Here is a 24,034-nt window from a genome sequence, read left to right on the forward strand (position 1 = left end):
CACTCAGTTCGCGGCAAACGCGATTGAGGAGAGGTGAGTTTTACTGAAGCTCCGGTTAAAATATAGCATATAAGTGTTGTTTATCATAATAACACATGTAATGGTGTTCTAAATTGCATTACATTGATGTTTAAACATGTATGAGAGGTTGAATGTATATGAGGCATGTATTGTGGGTAAAGTTTATAAGCATGAATGTGCAAGCTTTGTAGTGAGAATTATCTCTTTCACTAATAGGTTGGTGAGCTCCTAAGGAAGGCACATAATCAGCTTTGCCATTTGTTTGCTTTATTCATACAGGTATGTGTTTACATATGTGTTTATGCTTCTGTTATGTTTTTAAATTTATGTATAATGTTTCTTTTTTTTTTGGTGTATGTTAAACACACTTCAACTTTATTTATGTGAGTTCGCGGCAAACGCGATTGAGGAGAGGTTGGTGAGCTCCTAAGGAAGGCACATAATCAGCTTTGCCATTTGTTTGCTTTATTCATACAGAATAAAAGCCTGTTAATTCCCATATGACTGGTTCCTTTCGCCTAATCACAACACAATGCAGAGTAAAGCGAGGACCGGTCACAGTGACTTACCAACAGATAACATATTCACAACATCATATGTTGTGTAACACAGCTCCAAGTGAAGTGAAATGTCCAGCTAAGGCTTAAATCTGAAAGTGGACAGTTTTTAAAACTATTGATTCATCTAAAAAAAAAAAAAAAAAAAAAAAAGTCGGCTCATAGTGGTTAGAATGAATTGACTTCATACTGAGTCTTAAGCCGTTTCGACGTGATGTGACTATAAAAATTTAAACCTGCGCCCCGCCCACTAACACAGCAGCAAAGACAAACAGATTCTGAAGTCATGAGTCAAGAAGACGCTGTGCTTACCTGGATATTATAGGAAGTGTGAGGGGAAATCATTGATTCATCAGTCTACACGCTTACAGTGGGTGATTCATTCCTTTGTTAAAGGAAGGATCAGAAAAGACTGATGTATGAGACTTGTGAGAATGGACAGACAATACATCAGGGGTGCGTGCAAAATAAGGCCAGTTTATTAGGCACAAAGGCAGCCTGCTGGACACTGAGGAGGAGCACTGGTGAGCGCTACAACCCCCTGGCTGGGGATATTATTGTTGGACAAAGCAGAGTACAGGTAAGCCTTCAGAACATATACCACATAATTTCACGCAAGAGGTGCCACAGCAATGATTGCAAATAGAAATGATTTAAGTTACAGCTGAGAAGGGAGAAAAGCTCCAAAATGAAAGATAATTACAGAAATCAGACCTGGCCCATGACACATTACATAAGTGTAAGTGAAAGGCTGTCTCCTTGTTTTCTCTAGCTTGCAATTTCTGTATTTATTTGTGTTTTGTTACTTGTAACCACTTGTACTGTGTCAGGTTAACTCTTTATATTCTCATATCGTGTCTAATGCTACGTTGAAACGCGACGCATACAGCTTTTTTTTTTTTTTTACAGATTTTAATGATAATAATGATAATTCCTTACATTTATATAGCGCTTTTCTAGGCACTCAATGGCCATGATGGACAGAGGCCAGTGGGCAGATTTGGCCATGATGCCGTGGTTAAACCCCTACTCTTTTTTTTGAAGGACACCCTGGGATTTTTAATGACCACAGAGAGTTGGGACCTCGGTTTAACGTCTCATCCAAAAGACGGCGCTCACTGAGGAGTATTGAGTCCCCGTCACTATATTGGGGCATTAGGACCCACACAGACCACAGGTTGAGTGCCCCTACTGGCCTAACTAACACTACTTCCGGCAGCAACCTAGCTTTCCCATGTGGTCTCCCATCAAGGTACTGACCGGGCACAGCCCTGCTAAGCTTCAGTGGGCAACCATGAGCTAGCTGCTGGTGTTTGTGAGCTCGTGTTCCACTGCCGTTCGTCATTGCTATGGCCACCGTCAGCTGTTCCTACACACGTGTGGTGGTCAAGGTTCAGAATAGTTCAGCTTTTGCTGCTGTGTGGATTAATACTGAATGTGTGTCATAGTTAGGAATGGAGCAATATGCTGGTGTTTGACTACACTGCTTTTGGGGGTAAGGTGTCTGAATAACACTGTTGAGTAAGTTTTACTATGAAGTGTGTTTTGGGCGTCCGCTGCGATCGGATCCTATACCAATGTTGGGGACCCGGGGGCTTGACAAACCGTGTTGGGCATTTGTCTCACGCTGAACGCTGTCGACCAATCAAAACAGGCTGTCATCGGTCCAATCAGTGCAGATTAGCTTCGCGCTTAGGAGGGGTTTGGGAACAAATGAATCGCTGAACGATTTATATGGGAGTCGCTGGGTCAATTAGATAAAAATAAATTAATATTATAAGACCATGAAAGTGTTTTTTGACCTTGCACGCAGATCTTTTTCATGTATAATATGGGCTCTTAAATAGTAATCATGTATTACACGTTAGTTTGGGATTCAAACGATAATTTTATTATTTTATTATAGTAAAAATATGATTGTAACAAAATGATACAATGAAAATAGTCACCAGCTTGCAAAAAAATAGTCACAACATTAGAAATGAGCTGGGGAAAGTATGAAAGGTTATGATGACACATGACAAAGTGACACGTAACATACCATGGTTAACATGACATATTTCTCTGAACATAAACATTGTTGCACAGATTTAATATTATGGAAGTGCACAACTAAACAAAACTGATTTAAAAAAAAGAAAGAAAAGGAAAACATGACATGTGGCCAAGTATGGTGTCCCATCAGAAACGTGTGCTCTGCATTGAACCATTCAACTGCGCACACGCACAAACACCTTTTATATCAAGTCCAATTCTCTAACCATTAGGCCACGAAATAAAGCTGTTAAATATCAACTCTCCTCTAATTCTCTGATTCTTCAGGATGTGGAGAAACACCTCTAGTTCTTTGACAGACAGAAATGCTCCTTGTTCATTCTGAAAGATTAAACACGTGCAGAGGATCAGCAGACAGATATGAAGACCAAATTTCTGTCACAAAATTAGGTCACATGAATAATTTTACACAATATGTAAAATTATTTATTTTCTAACACTCGTGTGCCAAATTGAATGCGAGATTCTAAAGTAAAATATTTTTATAAATCTCTCTCAAATAGAAACAAAACAAAAAATCATATATTACGGGGCTATAAAATTATATTTTATTATATATATATATATATATATATATATATATATATATATATATATATATATATATTCATAGGGCTTCACTTTACCAATTTTTTTATGTAAAAGCTATTGTTCCATTAATAATTTATTCCAAAATAAATTACATTAATTTATTTCCTCAACATTCTACACACAACACTCCATAATGACAATGTGAAAAAAAGAGTTTTTGAAATTGTAGCAAATTTATTACAAATAAAAAACCTGAAAAATCACATGTACAGAATTAGTCACAGCCTTTGCTCAATACTTTGTTGATGCACCTTTGGCAGCAATTGCAGCCTCAAGTCTTTTTGAATATGATGCCACAAGCTAGGCACACCTGAGCAGCAGAAATTTTTCTGTAACCTTCTCCAGCCTTGTGCCTTGAGACAATCCTGTCTCGAAGGCCTACAGACAATCCCTTTGTCTTCTTCGTGCTTGGTTTGTGCTTTGACATGCACTGTCAACCCTGGGACCTTATATAGACTTAAATAGCCTTTTCAAATCATGTCCAATCAACAGAATCAGAATCCGTTTTATTGCCAAATGCGCTTTACACACACAAGGAATTTGTTTTGGCTACAGAAGCTTCCAGTGTACATAAAGTGACAACACAAAAATAAATATGAGAAAAGACGATAAACATTAAACAGAGATGCAGTTAGTCGAGAAATCTGGATGTTGAGTTGTATGTACAGATTTGTTATAAATATACAGGTTATGAGGTGCTGTGTACAAATGCGATTGGAGAAAGTATTGCATTGTATATTGATATAAGGTGCTGTGTACAAGTGCGTATGAGAAAGTATTGCACATGTTTATTGCACAGTAGGGGAATGTTTAAATGTTCATAGGGTAGATGACCTGAAAAAAGAAACTTTTCCTGTGTCTGGCTGTTTTTGTGCTTGGTGCTCTTTAGTGCCGACCAGACGGTAACAGTTCGAACAGGTTGTGTGCTGGGTGCGAGGCATCCAGAGTAATTTTGCGAGCCCTTTTACTCACTCTGGAAGAGTACAGTTCTTGAAGTGTAGGAAGGGTAGTGCCAGTGATACGTTCAGCAGTCTGGACTATTTGCTGTAGTCTACGGAGGTCGGTTTTGGCAGCTGAGCCGAACCAGACGGTGATTTGAAAAGCAGAGGATGGATTGGATGACAGCTGAGTAGAACTGTACGAGCAGCTTCTGTGGCAGGTTGAACTTCCAAAGAATTTACCACAGGTGAACTCCAATCAAGCTGCTGAAACATCTCAAGAATGATCAGTGGAAACAGAATGTACCTGAGCTCAATTTAGAACTTCATGGCAAAGGCTGTGAATATTTATGTACATGTGATTTTTCAGGTTTTTTATTTTGAATAAATTTGCAACAATTTCAAAAACTCTTTTTTCACAGTGTCATTATGGAGTATTGCGTGCAGAATTATGAGGAAATAAATTAATTGAATCCATTTTGGAATAAGGCTGTAACATAAAAAATGTGGAAAAAGTGAAGCGCTGTGAATACTTTCCGGATGCACTGTGCATACAAATGTAATAAATCAGTTTTTTTAGTTTGATATTTTATTAATACTTTTAGGAATTATTTTATCACACAATTTTGTGTAAAAAAATTATATATATTACAGGTCTGTTCCAGAGGCAGATGATGGAGTCTTTGCAATAGATGACAAGGCTTGTAACGAGAAAAGAAAATGAGGTTAGCTTTCAGGAAGTATCAGTGACATCATATATGGTTGTGATCTTACCTTTGGGTTCAGGTTTAGTGACAATGAGATGAACATGAACCTGCAGATCTCCAACAGAGCAGAAATACCAGCCAGAATCAGAGAGAGTCAGTCCAGTCATCAGCACAGTGAAGGAGCTTTCACCATCATCACTGATCTGCACTGATGAATTCTGGGATGTGTCAGTCTTCTTCTTTGTAAAACACCTCTGATCTTTATATCTGCACCAGTGTTTGAAGTCATTCTGATATCCAGAAGTGTAGAAACACTGGACTCTTACATCATCACCTTCATGTGCAGACACACTGCTGCTCATTACAGACGCATCAGGATCTGAAAAGAGTAAAGATCAATCAAAAGATAGTACAATAGACTTTTTTGTGCAGTAAAAACGTCTAAAATATCTGCAAAACATCTGTAAAGAAAATAGATTTGCAGCAAAAGGGAAAGAAACTGTTTAAGGGCATCATAATGACTTGTGTCTCAGAGATGGAAAATATGATGCAAGCACTGCCATGTTAATTACGCATTTACATATTTGCTGCTTGTTTTTGTTTTCAGTAATTTAGGATATCAATCAAAAGAGCGGTGTGGGTTACTGCAAGGTTCAGTTCCTCTTCAGGGGAACTTCAACATGTCTCTTCACACTTTGAGAGTTCGCTAGATGACCAAGAGAATGAAAACAAGCCATTGGATGCCAAAAAGTTGGCAGTGCTAAGCTCAGCAGGTGCTGGTGATTAATCATTAGCAGAGTATATAACCAGCACTAGCAGAGTGAGCAGTCAGATCTTTCGTTTCAGAGCCTGATAATAGAGCCTGAGTGATAAAAGAGATAGCATCTGCTGAGATTAATCCAGTCTTGTTCAGCTGGGTGTTTTGCTGGATACTTCTAACAAAGCAGTCTAATAAAAGAGCAGATTTCCCCTAAAGAGCAAGACAGTCAGGCAACACATCTTTTTCAGGACACTGTTCTGACTGTGCGTTTCTAGATATAGTCGTTCCTATCTGCGGATGACTGGCATTGGTACTACGTCACAGGTCTGGGGGTCCAGCATGTCTTTGCAGTGCTCGCAGACAGCTCATTCTCTCACTGACCATGTTTACATGGACATCAGTAATCAAATTATTTGCCTTAATCTTATAAAGACAATATAAAGATACTTCACGTTGTCATAAATAAACGCACTTGAATATTCATCTACTTCACATTAAACTATAAAATGACTTCAGAACATTTGGTATATAGAAGGCCTACATGATAACTTTCTAGTGCTTTATTATAAGCTAACTTTCATGACTTTTGTTGGCTTACAAAGAATATAGAGCATGCGCAAGATAGAATTTGGATCAGTACCAGCTGGCCGATACCCGATCCAGCAAAAATATGCGATATTAAACTGATATTCAATCCAAGTATTGGGATCGGTGCTTCCCAATTTAGCACGCGGGCAGATCTAAGGATCACAGTGGGAACTTATCTGACGTTTCCGGGCCTGTGGACCCCCCACTCCTCCACAGGAGGAGTATCCCCCTATACAAGCTTCGAGCGTTTGTGTTGGTTAATCCCCTGGGTTGCCTTCTGATAGATGACACCAAAGACATCGCAACATTGTAGGGCGAGCTGTCACGTTCAGATGACAGACCGAGCTCACTACCACCTTATGAGATGCAATGCATGGTCACGATTCTTGAGTCAGACATGATTGGTTGTGCTTCCCGGGCTGCCTCGACAGTGGAGTTTGACATGGCTTGTACCTCAGGCCCCGTTTACACTACTGCGTTTTCGTTTTAAAACGGCGTTTTAGAATGAAAACGATCCGCGTCCACACTCGCGTTTTACCCAGCGTTTCTGAACTGCTCTCCGTCCACACCAAAACGCTGAAAACGCACATCACGTGACCACACACATAATCTCGGGCAAGTGCTGCAGCCCATTTACCCAGATGAGAGCTCTGCTAGTCGGACTTCTCATCAAGCATCTCCCGCTGGATCTAATCTCACTATATTTATTAAACGGGATATTTCATTCATCTTGTTGTCTTTATCTAACGACATATTACCTGACTTTGGTCATTGGAATCTATTACTTGTTCTCAGGTAACGTGTTTTGTTAATGATTAAAGTAACCCCGTAGCCTATTCTGTATATTGACTGATCGCTTGCCTTTATTTCCTATAATGCATAAACTTATTGTATGTTATACTTTTATAATGGCCATTATCGATTATTAAAACTGATATTCAGCAAAAGAGAGGGTGTGTTTCGTATTTTCACTGAAATTGAAAGGAGGCAGTTGTTATCGGCTCCGTTTTGTTATAAATATCCACACAGTGAAGATGACGCTCATCTTATGCAGCACGACGCCTCAACATTTCTGCTGTCTAAGGTGCTAATATTAAAATGAAAATAGGCAGTTCCTTATATCATGTTTACATTTTATTGTTGAGAAAGTGTAACAACGTAGCCAGGGTGATGTGAATGAAGTTATAAAGTACACTGTTCCCTTTGAAGATTTACCCGTGTCCTCGGTATAGTCTGCTTTTCCATATCAAACTGAGAAGAAGAGACTGCAGCCTTGATCAAACTTGCGAAGTCTGAACTTACACGGAGAAGATGCAGGACTGAACTGTGTGTGTTAGGCTACTTAATATTCAGGAAAAGCCCCAATCAGAGAGGCGAATGTCTGCAGCCCCGCCTCCGTTTTCAGATGTCTCCGTTTTCCATCATCCACACTGAGACGGAGCAGCAGCGTTTCAGAATGAAAACGGCCTCTCCAGCGTTTTTCGAAACGCTCCGTTTTCGGCGCTCGAGAACTCCGGCGTAGTGTGGACGGTTGGCGTAACCGTAGCAAAACTTATGCGTTTTCAAACTAAAACGCATTAGTGTAAACGGGGCCTCAGTCTCACTGTCGGACCGCCTAGAGTGACGTGATGTGCGCACTGATAAGAGAGTAATCTTCCCAGCCCCCGTCTCCTTAATTTCATGGGTGCAGAGTGAGTACACACAGACAAAGAGTGCATTTTTCTTTGCCCAATCCTTGCGTGCTTTCACCCTCACCTCCCTTTATGGCGAAGTGGCCAGTGGCTACAAAGCTGTTCCTCAGGTGGTGGGCACTGCCAAGGGGTAAGCTGAGACCCTCATCCAAGAAAAGTGGGCTATCTGTGTCTCTCACGGCCAGAGCCCACACCACTGTGGGCCATGCCGCCTTTGCCCTGCACCACAGTGGCTGTGCTGCACAAAGCCAGTTCTTTCCCAGGCTTATGCATAAGCTTGGCACAGTGGCTGACTATGCTCTAAAGACCTTCTAGCTGACTGTCCACGCCCTGGGGAGGATGATGGCCACATAGTGGTTCGTAAACGCCACCCTTGGCTTACCATGGTAAATGTGTGCCACACAGACAAAGTTTGCTTTCTTGGCGCACCCATATCCCAGGCAGGCCTATTCGGTGATGCTGTCTGGGACTTTACTTAAGAGTCCTCGTAGTGAGAGATCAGCCGTGAGTGATGGGGCAGGTCATCTCCTGGTGGGCTCGGACTGCTCCCCTGCCACGCCTGTTCATGCTGGCTGTTCCTCGCCAACAGCGTTCTTTTTGTCACAGCTCATTACATTGGCTAGGGATCACACAAGCTCCCTGCAGCAAGTTGACACTCCCATCCCAGGTTGCTGTTAAGGTAATCGGACTGCAAAAAGACTCTGAGGTGGGCCACTTGGAGAGGAGGAGGACCATTCTTTCCCTGGTGGAGGACCAGGGATTCCCCCTGCAGATGAATGTAGTGATTTAAGAGGAGCATTTATACTTGTGGAAGCCCAAATGCTGCCAGCACTGGATCTCAGCATTGGTGCACTTCACCACAGGCTTTGAGGGCGCCAGAGGACGGGCTCCCTTTTTCTCACAACTCCAGCCTCTTTGCAAGATCCTGGGAGGAAGGAAAGAGCAAATCCATGATCCCTAATTTGCCCCACTGCGGGTGCGTCAGTGAATGTTCTGGTGAGGCTGCTAGTTGGTCTCAGTCAGCCTGGTAAGCGCTGCTCAGAATGTTGCAGTGGCTTATTCGGATGGTCAGACTAGACTATGCAATTCAATTTGGAATCAGCCTCCCAAGTTTAAGGGTGTGTATTTAAAGCACTAGAGTGTTCACCCTCTTCTCAGACGGACCCTCTAACCAGCTTATCATTTATAGCGCTCTCCCTGGATAGGGCTAGCCCATATGTCCATATTGCCATCAGATATTTTCTTTTGGCTTGCAGGTGGCCTCCACAGTGTCCTCCCCTTTGGGGATTGGCACACCTTCTCAATGAACTGTCAACTGTTGTATTTAAAACTAGATTAAAATAGACTGTTGCATATAGAAAATAGACTATTAGAAAATAAACTATTAGCTAGGTAAAAGCACATTTACAATCCCTAATTCTAAATTCCAAATTGTGCACACATGCTATTCTGGGCAAGTTTCATATGAGGGGGATGAAGAGCTCAGCTGCTGTGGCATTTTCCAAACACTCTCAAAGTGTGAAGACACATGTTGAAATTTCCCTGAAGGGTGTGGGTCCATTAAATAATTAAGACCACATGGAATTTTTCATTACTAATTTTCACTTAATTGGTCTTATTCTCCTTTTTTCAGTTCTTAAGAACAGAAATAAACCTCAATCACATTTAACGAAACATTTTACATTATATGTCTGTCAGAAAAAAAGCAATATAGGAAGAAGTCCTTTACCTGATTGTACTGTCAGATACACATAATAACCAGCGTCTAGTATCCCAGTGCCACTGATCTCCACAGCGCACCAGTAACATCCAGAGTCTGACGGCTGCAGATTCTGCCATTCCACTGTAAAAACACTCTGTGCTGGATAATCAGTGATGGAAAACTGATTTCTTGTTTCATTTGCATATGCCAACACACTGCAAGAGCTCCAAACCGACCCCTGACACCAGTATTTGCGATTTGCTTTGTGTTTTACTTCATACTGACATGGAATAATGCCTGGTGATCCAGATTTTACTCTAATGTTCAGATTATAAGGCCAAGATCCATCTAACAGATTCAGTGAAAAAAAAAAAACACAACTCTCCATTACATACTAAAGTAAAGGTGCCGAAGAATTACAAATATTTAAGGTAAACAATTGTATCACTTTAAGTAAGCAACAGACCATGTTACTGTATAATTCAATTCAATTATGAGATTCAGAGAGAGCTAAAATGGTTTACCTGAGATGTGAAATAAAACCCAAGTGAGAAGCAGATGGTGTATCATGTCTGCAATGAAATGTGCATGTGTATGTGAGATAGGTTAGCTGATCACTTTGTTATTTTCTCTGACACCTGTTTCAGAGGAAGAACAGAAATATCTTAAACCACACATGTATGAACAAATGAACAATGTGGTTAGTCTGCAGTCCACAGCATCACAAAACATGCCTCACCACAACATTTCACTACACTTTTATTTTGTGAACAGGTTAATGGATGGTAAAGGGCACCTAAGATGCAAACTCAACGTTTGTAAACTGTTTGGACAGAACTGTGTATAGGTATAGCGTGTCCACAGTCATATTGGAGTAATATAGACACAAGTTTCCTTTTTAAAATTTCCTGACATTAAAATAGGATCCAAACCCCTGTGGTTGATTATGCAAAGTGACATAGGAGTGTGGTTTTCCCCTCCCACTGATTTTGACTGACAGCCACATAATAACATGTCTCTATATTAACACATATAAACATATCCACATAACAGAATTTGCAAATAGAATTGGATTAAAATGTTTGCTGCAACTATCTGTAACCAGCTGCACCCGGAGCATGAGTTTTACTAGTTTAAAACATTTTAAAACGGAGCAAATTTGTAATAAAGTAAAGACAGAAAAAAATGCCATGTAATTCATAATCGCCAAATTCAGCGACAGCCACAGTGTCAGTAAACACTGAACTGCAAACTTTGGAATGGTATTTGTGTGTGACTCATCATTTCAGAAAGGCTTGAATAAACTCCACCACAAATACATTAAATAAACTTACTCTGTGTTTTTGACTAAGCTGGATTTTAGCTTCATCTGTGTCTGTCTCTGTCAGTAGCAACAAGAGTTATTTATTTTAATTATTAAATTACCCATTACATTGTGTGTTCTTAATGTCTATCTACCGCAACCCTAAACCTAACCCTCACAGTAGCGTTACAATGTCCACTACATATTGGACCTGATCTAGTGCATCATCATGCTACAGAATGAAGAGAGGACATCTTGGTTCCATATTAAAAATGACCCACGACTTGTGGCCTCCCATTTTAAGGAGTTTGTTTACTCTTTATTGGCAAGTCTGAACATCCAATCAAGAACTAAAGTTCGAAATGGAAGAAGTTTCAACTAGGTGTGGTCTAATAAATTATAAACTAGTCCAAAAATGACATATAGAAAACACTGCTAGTTTTAATAAAAAATTGGCATGGCAGCCAATATAATAAAAAAATAGCCATTGCCTTACTCACCTAATGTAGCAAAACCCTCTGTCTCCATCCGGAGTCAATCATTTTCAAAGGAAGCCGGCAGCAAAAAACGGCAATGAGCGGCACGATGTGTCTTCATCCGTGTGGGTTTCAAGAAGAGTTAAAACGAAGTCAATTTTATGGTAATGAGTAGGGCCAGATGCAATCTGCAAACATTTTTTGCTTTTCTGAAGATTTTACTAAAACCTTAATATGTATTTCTTATATTGTATGACCCTTATATGTATTTCTTATAATTTTTATTTTGTTTAAAATGCAAATCCATTTAGCTTTATTTATTTTGAACAAAGCAAGTCTTCTATATAATAAATCTACTAAAAGGCAGAAAATATTACTGTACAAACTACATTACATAAATCAGATGAACATTTTTATAATAGTCAATAATATTACTTTAATTAATTTGAAAACTGAATAAATATAGATTTACACACACTCAAGTAAATAAACAGAATTGATGATGAGCTAAAAATCTGCGGAATTCTTCTGCTTTAAAATAAGTTATCTTTAAATGTCTGGGCAAAACAAAACAAAAATTCCCCACTAAACACAATTAATTTTTATTTTAAGAAACATTTATAATGTTTCAGAACAGTAAACGGGTCTGGCTAAATAGTTAAAATAAATTGTTGATTTCTGCTCTCTTCATTAGCTTCAAAAACACAGATTTATTTACAACAATTAAAAAAATATATATATACATTGGGAATGGTGTAACAGAACATTTTAGCGGTATTAAAACCTTGAAACCGATTATTGTCCCATGCCTAGATATGACACAGTTTAGCGTCAAGCAATCGAAAAGTAGAAGTCCACCGCCTTCTGTGAACTTTGGTTTTGACCATGGTTGTTTCCAAGGGTTTGATTATTGCGGTCACCAGATTTCTGGCGTAAGTTACTGATGTGCATTAATGTTATATATATATATATATATATATATATATATATATATATATATATATATATATATATATATATATATATATATATATATATATATATATATATTTATTTATTTATTTATTTATTTATTTCCTTGAAAAAGGCGAGAATGTCATGCTAACTATAACAACTTCAGAATATTTTGGACACATGAACACATATTGGTTAAGTGGAGTAAAGCCAAACCACACACAACAACTTGATAGTCTATTGTTAAATGATTTTGATAAAAAGTGTGCAACATTTTCACGCTAGAAAGCTTGTTTTTTTATGTGGGAATGTAACTGATTTGCTGATATGCTGCAATGGCCCCTTTAAATATGAGATCAATGTAGTGAATTTTGCCACATTTGCCGCTGGAGCTGTGAAAGCAGACAGTTGCTGCGTCCGAAATGGCACACTATACACTATGCACTCATGCACTATGTACTTATGCCCTTACACACTCAACACGACAGTATATTTATGTAGTGGCGTCCCAAATGGCACACTAATGTTTTTTTTACTAAGTGGAAATTCAAACCGTTTCCCTGATGACGTTTGACGGTTGCCAAATCAGTGAAATAAACAACCAAATTACCAAATAATACCTGCCGTGAGTTTTGCCGCATTCACCATCGGGATGCGCTATAATCACTCTCGTAGGAGAATTTTGCTTTCACTATCCAAAATAAATAAAGTTATTCAACATGTGCGTCCGATAGCTCCGCCCCTTCCGCTACGTAAGCAAACCTGCGATCGTTGAGTGTGTGAAGTGTCCATCATTACACACTTCATTTTAGCGGCTGAATGAGTGCATCATCCGGGTAATTAAAATGCACTCATTATTTTTTAGAGTTTTCAGTGTGAACACACTACTTGCACTATTTATACTACAAAATGGCGAAGAATAGTGCATAAGTATGCAATTTGGGACGCAGCTAGTGTTGTTACCAGAGCAGTAAAAGTGAACTATGACGCTCTCGCTGCCTTCGGTGTGAACACACAATAAGATTTTCTTTGATATTTACACACTTTTATTGGATGGTGAATGACTGTAATAATTAATGGCAGCTTAAACTGGCAGCCAACTCAATGAAAAAAAGCATTTAATTCAGCAAATGACATACTGCATTTAAATCATGATCCTGTGTTTTACAGTATGTGCCAATCTGCTGGATGTGGATGTGTCACAAAATATTTGTAAAGCTATGTATTTTTATGTGCTTAACTTAATACAAATATTGCAATGCATTTATTATACCAGTTTTATTCATTTAAAAACTCATTAGAAAACCTGCAAGTTCTTGACGTATGCTCGTCCCACAGCTGCTTATCTTAAAACAGTCATGCCATTATCTGTGAAAAGTTCTGATTCTGAATCACTGATTATGAGCAGCTTTTCTCTCGAAATGCAGATAGAGCAGCAGCATGCATTCGTTTTTGTGAGAATATACCACAGCTAAGTTTATTTTTTGGTAGTCTAAAGGTTGTGGTGTCTGTGGCAGGGCAAGGTTTAGCTTTACACACACTCCCCGTTTGACCACAGCTGAGCAGGCTGTAACTCTTACACTCACAAACAAGAGTATAAATACTTATAACACACAAAAACTGAACAAAATGTTAACATAAATGCAAAAAAATAAAAAATCATGTTTTATTTACTTATGTTTAGTTTTACAACCTTTTCAATTATTTTTAATAAAAAAGTCTTACAATTTTCATGGGGGTTGGTATAAAAAATTAACAAGCAAATCTGAAAACAAAATAATCACACGTACACGTATGAACTGTCCATTTTTTTGGATACATTAAAACTCAATGGGTTTTAAAACAGAAATAAAGGGCAAAGATATCACAGTTTGAGATAAACCATCACAATGTAGTATTTATTAATCCCAATTGGGTTCTGATATCCTAATTATGAAGATTAAATTTAAAGATATTGTCAAATTTAAAATGTTAAATAAGTTCAAATGTGTTAGCTCTAGTGTCTAATGCTTAGCGTTAGCATTAGCTCCAGTAATTATAGCTAAACCTCTGATCTATAAATTCTGTGCAGATGTGCACAATGGGTGCTCAAATTAACCACACAAACACACAAGTATAAAACATATGAACATTCATGCACAGACTGACCTCTGATCTGCTTTTAGTCCTGACCAGAACACAAAAATCAGCAGTTAAGCAGAGTGGTTGCTACAAGTATAAGCAGATAGAAAACCACAACACCACATCAACATCACACTAGTAGCTTGCATCGTTGTGGAAATGTGCTATTAATGTTGTTTAAACTGTGGGTGGCAAACAACACCAGTGTTTCATGTTTGCTCATATTGCGCAATAACAGTTCTTGCACCATTTTGCACACTTAAATACGCCACATGAATGTTTCCACATTAAAAAACATTCAGCTTTCTGGCTTATTAGATGGTCTAAATTGCATTGGATTACAGCATGATGCCATGGACAGCAACAAAACTACAAACACAACAACATTTCGAATGTACAGTACAAGTGCACAACTGCAAAATACTTTTATTTCTTTTAAATATACAAGTGTGGAATAATGCAAGAATTTAGATAGACATATGCAAATAGAAAATAAAAACTCTACTACAACTGAAAGTGTTCTTGACAGAATAATGAAATAATAATGAAACAGGCAATAATAAAACATATACAGCATTACATATGTGTTGATCAGAATTAGATATTACAATATATATATATATATATATATATATATATATATATATATATATATATTTATATATATATATATATATATATATATATATATATATATATATATATATATATACATATATATATATATATATATATATATATATATATTTATTTTTTTTTTTTACAAACATCATTTATCATCACTTACATACACCAATTTTAAGGCTTATCCTTATCGATTATTCTAAAGGTTTTGACAGAGTGGTGTGTCAATACATACTTAGTCTGATTATGGCCTACAACATTTACAACTGATTATACATACAGTGGTCCCTTGCCATTCCAACACGGTTAACCTTTTGCAGTTTTGCTGATTTTTATTTTTATTTTGTGCATTTTGACATTGTTTTCTGCATCAAGGGCGTTGCTGGGGTCGAAAGGGATAAAAGGCTTAGCCGCAAAGAAGCCCCCACCTCAAAAAAATAAGTTTTAGTGCACCCCGCTGAACATCCCCATCCCAATAATAAACTACTGTAGATGCATGAAGTCACTGTGATTTAACTATTACAAAAAACAGATGTGACTGGCTTGATATCTATATCATAGAAAACTAGTACAATTTACATTTTTGGTAACACTTTATAATAACTACACACTATAAATCATTTAGGCATTAGCATCTAGTGAATTCATTATCTGTTAAGCATTAACTCTACATTAATAAACGTTAGTAAGCAATTTATAACTGCAGCTACAAATGCTCCATTCTTGGCTTATAAGCACCAATATATTGTGTTTAATAATTGTACTTTCATACTTTGTTAATGATTTATTTTTCAGTACTAAATTAAGTATTGCATCATTTACAAACCATTTGTATTTAAGAGTAGTTGAGGGTTTTTAGGATCATTCAGAATGAGTTAGTAAATGATTAATAAACTATTGAAATCAACGTTTATATGTCTTATTATTCAGGCATATATTAATGGTTACTATATATGTTAATAAATGCTTTTTAACTCAACTTCATCTAGTTTAGTGACCTAATCTAAAGTGAGGACTATTCATGCTTTATAAATCCCTTATAAACAACAAATAAAGGCTCAGTTAAATTCTAAGCAGGAAAAAATACGTTATTCATTCCTATTCATTTAAAGATACACACATGAAACTGTACTTCAAACAAAAAATAAATCTTTGCAACCTTACCTAAAATAAAATCACTGTAGAGTTTAAAAATTGCATCTTACTATATTGTTACATTATTACATTGTTGTTGTTGTTTTATCCAGTTTTATGTCGTATTTGGCACTCCTGTTATTCAGCAATGTTTAAACTTTACAGTCATTTTACTTTTTAAATAAGATTGCAAGGATGGTAGTTCACCTGATTCTGAGCCTTTATTTGTCATTTATAAGGGATTTATAAAGCATAAATAGTCCTCACTTTAGATTAGGTCACAAAACTGCATGAAGTTGAGTTAATAAAGCATTTATTAACATATTAGTTAACTATTAGTATATGTCTGAATAATAAATATTAATAAATATTAATAAACATATAAGTGTAAATTTATATGTTTATTAATATAATGTAAGTTTATTAATCATTTACTAACTCATTCTGAATGATCCTAAAACCCATCAACTACTCTTAAATACAACTGGTTTGTAAACAATGCAATACTTAATTTAGTAATGAAAAATAAATCATTAACAAAGTATGAAATTACAATTATCAAGCACACTATACAGGTGCTAATAAGTCAAGAATAGAGCATTTGTAGCTGCAGTTAAAAACAGCTTACTAACATTTATTAATGCAGAGTTAACGCCTTACAGATAATGAACTCACTAGATGCTAATGCTAAGTAAATGATTCATAGTGTGTAGTTATTATAAAGTGTTACCACATTTTTTTCTGAACAATTTGCATGGATTTACATTAATATGATGCACATTTTATTTATTACAGTTATTTAATTTCACCAAAACTACACACATTTTATACTGTGAAAACAAATAATAAGCTTCATCAGTAGTTACAGTAGATCTATTCAGTTTTGTGAAACAGTTGTATTATTACCTCATCAGCTTCAGCTCTTCAAAATAATGAATGTATAATGACTGTGCAGTGATGTGATTTTTTTTAACACCTGCCATGTGACAACAGTCTCACTCCCACTTGCTTTTAGAAACAGGTACTGCTGAACAGCTGACTATTCATCCAACATAAAAGCTGCGTTAAGTGGAATGCGTGTGATGTACAGTATGTGGTGATTTTAAGTACTTAAAAAACAAAATAAATGTTATACAACCTTTTTTTTTCTTAAGCGCAACATATTCCTAAAGATCAGGGGCTTTTGACAATACATCAGGGGTTTAAGCGTGACTCATTGTTGCAACTCCACAACAAATACATCAAATAATCATTGGGACAATGCTTACTGTAATATTTCCCACAACCGTTATGTGAGATCTGCTTCCTTCATGTCTGTCACTGTGCTGTTTATCTGACGCAGCCAAGGTGGAGATTGAGGCACACTCTGACAGGCACTTGGGAACCGTGGGCAGGGGGAACTAGCATCAAAGGCTTAGACAAAAAAAAAAAAGCTACAAGATGCTCAGATTTGAAAACTGCAAACTACTGAAAGATATCTGATGGGTGTTTTGAGCAAAAACTTTTCAGACACATTCTGACGACACAAAACACTTATCTTAAATCTTGAAAAAGGGGTACAATAGGTGCCCTTTAAAGGGGATGACAGTCCTCTGCTGTTGGTCAGAGGAGTCTGTGGTGTGTTTTTGTCAGTGTGGAGCCACAGTGCTGTAGAGGCCTCCCCCTGTTAGAGGCTTATGGAAGTGCAAGATCAGTGTAAATATACCATCAGCAAAATCATTATGTCAAATAAAATGTCAAAACTTACTGCTTCACTCCCTGGAATGTTGTCAATGGTACTGTAGGTTATCTCACTGTTGACATCCTGTGGAGAAATGGATCATAAATAAAGAGAGGTGAGCAAATTCGTAATATTTCTGAATAATCAAACTGTACTTACATTTGGAGTTTCATCATTTATAGAGCTGTATATCACAGGATCTTCTGGTGTAGTGTAGATCTGCATTTTAAGCAAATAAAACAAACATAAACAACAGTAAAACAATAGTAAAATCAATAAACCTACTAATGGACTACAATTCAACATCGTGTAAAGCAGGCGTGACCAACCCTGCTCCTGGAGAGCCACCTTCCTGCAGATTTCAGTTGCAACCCATATCAAACACACCTGCCTGTAATTATCAAGGAGGTATCAGGAGGTAGCATTCAGAAACAAAGTAACTGTACAGTTAGGCAAAAAAAAAAAAAACACCCCCTCAGCTTGCCCTTGATTCGGACAAAGTGAGAAAAGGAAAAAAAAACAGCCCTATATTAGCATAAAGCATAAGGCCAGCCTGGTGGGGTTTTAAGCAGAACTGACCGATTTTATCAGTTTCCGATACCCCAGCACCCCGCATAAGCCCACCAGCAGAAACCCTGTTATCAAAGTTCCGAATAGGTAGATATCTTCAATATCCTCTAGAGACAGAGCAGCTAAACAAAGGACTCTCAACTTCTTCCACCCCTCCATCACGTATCCAGCTGCGAACATCCCCGCAGGACAACTGGGTTCCCCGGAGCCCAGACTCCTGAATGAGAAGATGGTGTCAATTGCATTCAGAGACCAGTTGATCAAATCCATAATTCCTTTTTTGTTTGGATAGCAGGACACGGAGAGCCTCAGAGATAGAATAAGACAAGACAAGAGGTGCTAGCGAGGAGAGATATGGGACCGAGGAAGAGCGACCGCCTTCGCCGAGAGCCAAACAGACAGGAACAGGGTTGAGCACCACTGGTGTAAAGTATAAGTGCTGCATTATTCATGTCAGATATGCAAAGTATAAATACGTAGCAGTAGTGAACAAATAGATTTTGCCTACCAGCAAATATTAATCCTACACCAAATAGAAAAGCAGACACTAAGCAGATATACTGTCATCACCTCCAAAAGACTGATAAAACTTCAGTGTATTGTAGCTCTGACATGGGCATGAGGGTTATAAATGACTGAAAAACAGATGCGGGTGAAGTATATTGATCGCAAGAGCTCATATTGTGATAGTATCTCTGTTTTGTTCTGTTTATATGTAATCCATATAATCGTAGCTTGAAAAAAATGGAAATATGACTGGATTGTGCTGCTTTTACGGCCCTTTCTACGTTTTTAGTTTTTGGAAAAGGAAACAAATTCCACCACCCCGTCCAAACTTTTTGAGTACCATCGGATTTGCACAATCCATATGCAAAGCGCTTTAGCCTGTTTCCCTTGCTCGAAAGCTTAACAGACCTCCTGCGCGTAGCTATAATTCTAACTTAAAGGACTTACTGGGTTGGTGGTGCTGCTGTTGTTTCTCTGTCTAATTGTCTGGTCATCTTGCTCTGTGTTATAGATAATATTTTAAATGAATAGACTACAAATACATTGATTTGAATGATAAAATGGCAGAATATACAAACGTCAAACTGACTTGGTTTCCGTCTTCTAATCCAGATAACAACAGCAGCCAACAACAGAACCAACAGCAGGAGAGCTGCAGAAACTGGAAACCACACAGTCAGGAGTTCAATACCGCTGTGAGACATGGAGGGAAGAAGTATAATATTTTATTTTATCTGTAATAAAGTACATCCAAGCTCAACGTTATTCATATAAATCTGTTATTACATGTTGTCTGCCCTAAAGTTTTGGAGATATTTTAAACACTTCATTTGTTATTCTAAAGAGGATATGTGCACTACTTTTGTTTTTCATCATATGCAGTTGTATTATTCATGTGATTCCCTGTTTTCTTTCTGTGAAGACAAATGAAAAAAGACAAATGAAAATAACCAGAGCACTAAGGAAATGACTATATTAGAGTTCAAAACATGGGCAAGTTTATAGTATTTAGATGATGATAATAATAAGAAAATCATATACAGTGTAGAGAAAATAATAAATACTAACGTTTTGTTGTTGACAGCACCTGTGGGCAAAAGAAGAAAATAATAAATAATTAACAAAATAATTTAATTGTGTTTTATTCCATTTTTATGTCAGAATAATCTATTACTAAAAAATACTGTACATGATAATGCATCTGTTACAGTGAGTTGAACAGGAACAATTTGATCTCCAGCAGAGCAGTAATACCATCCAGAATCAGAGAGTGTCAGTCCAGTCATCAGCACAGTGAAGAAGTTTTCACCATCATCACTGATCTGCACTGATGAATTCTGGGATGTGTTAGTCTTCTTTCTGAAACACTTCTCATCTTTATATCTGCACCAGCGTTTGAGTTTTTTCTTATATTCAGAACTGTAGAAACACTGAACACTGACATTACCACCCTCATGTCCAGATACACTGCTGCTCATCACAGACACATCAGGAGCTGAAACACACAGAAAGCAGACAATAGAGATTATAAAATACATGTGTGTGAAGTTATTGAATTTAGCATTGAAATGTGATTGAAATATTTATACAGTAAATTCTCATACCAGAATGAACCTTTAGATAAAGCTCATATGTGACATATGTGACATTCGGTTTTTGTCCAGTCTCTACAGTACAATAATATTGTCCATTATGTTTGTTCTCCTGAAGGTTCCTCATAGTTACAGTAAAGAGACTCTGATCAGGATGATCAATTACTGACAGATTCTCCTCTGTTGTGTTTGTGTATTTATTAGATTGACCATGTTCTGAAAACCAGTATTTCCTCCTTGGTGGGTTTTTCTCATCATAATAACACGGGATGGTGACAGATCCTCCAGGTTTAACAGTTATTGTACGATTTGACCCACCACTGAAGCTTTCAACACCTACACAAAAACAACACAAATATTATTTTATCCAGGATTAATAAATTGCTTAGAAATTAGGTACATTAACAGATCATGTTTTCACAAGTCTATGACCAGGTTGATACTGTACTAGAGACCAGATTTTAGACATCTGATTAACATAACATCTGATTAAGTAGGGTTGTGTTTTGCTTTGGGTTATTTTGATACCGGTGCTAAATCGATACATTTAAAGCATTATCCATGCCAAAATGAAACAATTATGTTGGATGACACTAGAAAAATATTTTATATGACAAAAAATTATTTTAAACATTTTAATCGAACAATATATTTCAAGTATTCATTCATTCATTCTCTTTTCGGGTTAGTCCCTTTAATAATCTGGGGTCGCCACAGCGGAATGAACCGCCAACTTATCCATCACGTTTTTACGCAGCAGATGCCCTTCCAGCCGCAACCCATCTCTGGGAAATAAAGTATTCATCAATTCATATTTCATATATTTGATTTGCATTTATATATATTTTTTGACAATTTGTTATAGCATGAATTTAAGATTAGCATTATGGAATTAACATTACATTAGCTTACTACCTGTGGAAAAACTGTCATCAAAATCAGTGAACTCTTTCTAGGATTAGGCCTGAGTTGTCAGTGAGTACATTTACATGAACACCAATACTCAGATTTGAATATGATTAGGACCAGTGTTGGGGTACACATTACAAGCAGCGTGAGTTACATAATAATATAAATTTTCTAAGTAACGAGAAAACTAACGCATTGCTTTTTTAAAATTAAGTAATAATATTTGAGTTACTTTTTAAAAAAAATGCAATGTGAGTTACATTTTAATTTAGTTAATTCACTTTTAAAAAATTAATTGCTGAGTTAAAATGGTTGTAGTCACGTTGAATTACGCACGCAATGAGAGAATGCAGGAACAGGCAGAAAGAAAGACAGCGGAGTCTTACATTTCTGTGATGGAAATATTGTGATTATTCTGAACACATGGAAGAAAAGGAAAAGTGGACTATCTGAATGGACAGTTATATAATTTTTAATACGACAAAAAGTACAAAAGTATCAAACACATTACTTTTAACGTTCATTAATCAGTATATAATCGCATGTAGAGCTCTGGGATCAGAAAGTTCTCAGATAATATCATCCAACAATAATTTTTTTAATGTGCGTTTTCTTAAAGGTAAGTGAACATTTTATTGTATGTTGTTAATTGCAGAGCTCCCATATACAAAAAAAAAAAAAAAAAAAAAAGAAAGAAAAAAAACTGCCAGTTCTGAAAGACATCAAGCCTCAGCCAGGTCAGAAAAAATAAATGTAACTTAAAAGTAATGTAACGCGCTACTTACCATAAAAAGTAACTAAGAAACACAACTAAGTAACTCAATATTGTAATGCATTACTTTCTAAAGTAACTTTCCCCAACACTGATTAAGACAATACTCTGATTGAGACTCTACCAGGTAAACAGCAATTTTTGATGACCATAATCTGAATAAAGATTATGTCAGATTATATGCAATGTGTAAGAATTTATGAAGAAAAAACCCCCGAATGGGACAATACCACAAATATATATATATATATATATATATATATATATATATATATATATATATATATATATATATATATATATATATATATATATATATATATATATATATTTGTGGTATTGTCCCATTCGGGGGTTTTTGTATCCATGCTGATCTTTAATGCTGATCTTTTAAGTTACATATATATATATATATATATATATATATATGTGTGTGTATGTATGTATATATTTTCTGGTTTTTTTTTCTTCAGAAATTCTTACACATTCCATATTTTCATTTTTTACACTGAAAATATCTCACAAACCCTCAAGACTAGCAGCAAAGATCTGAACTGGTGTAACTGTTGGAAATAATCCATAATATATCTGCAACAATATATTGAGTTACTAATTTTCCTATCAGGTTGATAACGATGTCTCAATAAGCATCAATCGGGCAGTTCAGATATGGCTGCTGATTGTTCATCCCTATTTTTAGTATTTCATCTATTATTATGTCTGTCTAGTAAGTTGAGTTTGTGATCTTGGATGCACACAAAGGCCTGTGTGAAAACCCAAATCAATGAGTAAACAAAATAAAAATAAAAGAGAACAAACATTTATCTAAATCCACTGATTACCACATAGATATACAAACTTCCTCAAATAATAACTGAGACTAGAAACTAGCTTCAGATCTCCATCTTTGAGCCAGACTGGATGAACCAACATTAAAAACACACACACCTGAGCATAAAATATAACATGTAAAGGATTCATCAGAAGCAAACACAGCACAACACCTCAGACTTACCTAAAATGGGGCAAAATCCGATTGAAATGTAGATAAGGTTTAACTTTACATATGCGGACATTTTGCAAGTTTCTCTTCCTGTGTCTTGAGAAATTTCAATATGCACTTCCTCTTTTCTGTGTAACAACACTTATTTTACTTGGTTGAGAGCTGCTACTAAGAGAGAGGGAGATAAAGAGAGAGAGAGAGAGAGAGAGAGAGAGAGAGAGAGAGAGAGATAGGGAGAGAGAGAGAGAGAGAGAGAGAGAGAGAGATGAACAGATAGAGAGAGAGAGAGAGAGAGAGAGAGAGAGAGAGAGAGATAGGGAGATAGAGTGAGAGGGAGAGAGAGAGAGAGAGAGAGAGAGAGAGAGAGAGAGAGAGAGAGAGAGAGATAGGGAGATAGAGTGAGAGGGAGAGAGAGAGAGAGAGAGAGAGAGAGAGAGAGATGAACAGATAGAGAGAGCCTTGGTTGCCGAGGAGAACTAGGCAGCTTCCTTCTGCTCTCAGAAATCCAGAAGAGAGCAGGGAAGTCCTGGCTCCATCTGTCTAACTCCAGCCCAGAGAGCTACCATCAGCAGGCCCTCAAATATAGTAATGCACATCCGGCCAGCGACCCCATGCACTATCTGGTGGAAAAACAGCAACTAAATTCACAAACCCTGTCCCAACATATAAAGACTAAAGAAATAGAAAAGATTACCCAGGAGGATTATAAACTCAATTGGCAAAATAAAATACAACAAAT

General features: G+C 36.9%; 2 protein-coding genes across 12 annotated transcripts; both read right to left on the reverse strand.

Moving 5' to 3' along the window:
- Positions 1-371: 371 nt before the first annotated feature.
- On the reverse strand, positions 372-14,697 carry si:dkeyp-104b3.1. Of its 10 annotated transcripts, none has more exons than XM_073931137.1 (7): positions 14,492-14,697; positions 11,414-11,504; positions 10,135-10,182; positions 9,638-9,958; positions 4,937-5,248; positions 4,815-4,863; positions 372-2,954 (listed from the first exon to the last, which is right to left on the reverse strand). In XM_073931137.1, the coding sequence occupies exons 2-7, from the start codon at positions 11,439-11,441 to the stop codon at positions 2,918-2,920; spliced, it is 795 nt and encodes a 264-aa protein (XP_073787238.1). In that variant the 5' UTR covers positions 11,442-11,504; positions 14,492-14,697; the 3' UTR covers positions 372-2,917. The 10 variants fall into 10 exon arrangements, with proteins under 10 accessions (XP_073787238.1, XP_073787248.1, XP_021323832.3 ...); XM_073931147.1 differs by having other exon boundaries at positions 11,414-11,577; positions 14,492-14,675; XM_021468157.3 differs by having other exon boundaries at positions 10,135-10,248; positions 14,492-14,670.
- Positions 14,698-15,227: 530 nt separating this feature from the next.
- On the reverse strand, positions 15,228-23,414 carry pigrl2.6 (polymeric immunoglobulin receptor). 2 transcript variants are annotated; one of them, XM_068214811.2, is made up of 10 exons: positions 23,308-23,414; positions 20,624-20,947; positions 20,209-20,514; positions 20,088-20,106; positions 19,880-19,933; positions 19,609-19,712; positions 19,467-19,519; positions 18,102-18,161; positions 17,970-18,026; positions 15,228-17,895 (listed from the first exon to the last, which is right to left on the reverse strand). In XM_068214811.2, the coding sequence occupies exons 1-10, from the start codon at positions 23,366-23,368 to the stop codon at positions 17,851-17,853; spliced, it is 1,083 nt and encodes a 360-aa protein (XP_068070912.2). In that variant the 5' UTR covers positions 23,369-23,414; the 3' UTR covers positions 15,228-17,850. The 2 variants fall into 2 exon arrangements, with proteins under 2 accessions (XP_068070912.2, XP_068070915.2); XM_068214814.2 differs by lacking the exon at positions 19,880-19,933.
- Between the last annotated feature and the right edge of the window lie 620 nt (positions 23,415-24,034).

This window comes from Danio rerio, chromosome 2, assembly GCF_049306965.1.
Source record: "Danio rerio strain Tuebingen ecotype United States chromosome 2, GRCz12tu, whole genome shotgun sequence".
NCBI lineage: Eukaryota > Metazoa > Chordata > Actinopteri > Cypriniformes > Danionidae > Danio > Danio rerio.

What these genes read in the sequence shown, in the direction of transcription:
- si:dkeyp-104b3.1 (XM_073931137.1), bottom strand. Translation starts at nt 11,441, where the DNA reads ATGGAGACAGAGGGTTTTGCTACATTAG. An exon ending in AGAGGGTTTTGCTACATTAG is followed by an intron (nt 10,183 to 11,413) that starts GTGAGTAAGGCA and finishes ATTTCATTGCAG; the next exon opens with ACATGATACACCATCTGCTT. An exon ending in TCTGCCTCTGGAACAGACCT is followed by an intron (nt 2,955 to 4,814) that starts GTAATATATATA and finishes TTAATCTTTCAG; the next exon opens with AATGAACAAGGAGCATTTCT.
- pigrl2.6 (XM_068214811.2), bottom strand. Translation starts at nt 23,368, where the DNA reads ATGTCCGCATATGTAAAGTTAAACCTTATCTACATTTCAATCGGATTT. An exon ending in TTATCTAAAGGTTCATTCTG is followed by an intron (nt 20,515 to 20,623) that starts GTATGAGAATTT and finishes TGTGTGTTTCAG; the next exon opens with CTCCTGATGTGTCTGTGATG. An exon ending in ACAGCAGCACCACCAACCCA is followed by an intron (nt 18,162 to 19,466) that starts GTAAGTCCTTTA and finishes CTTAAAATGCAG; the next exon opens with ATCTACACTACACCAGAAGA.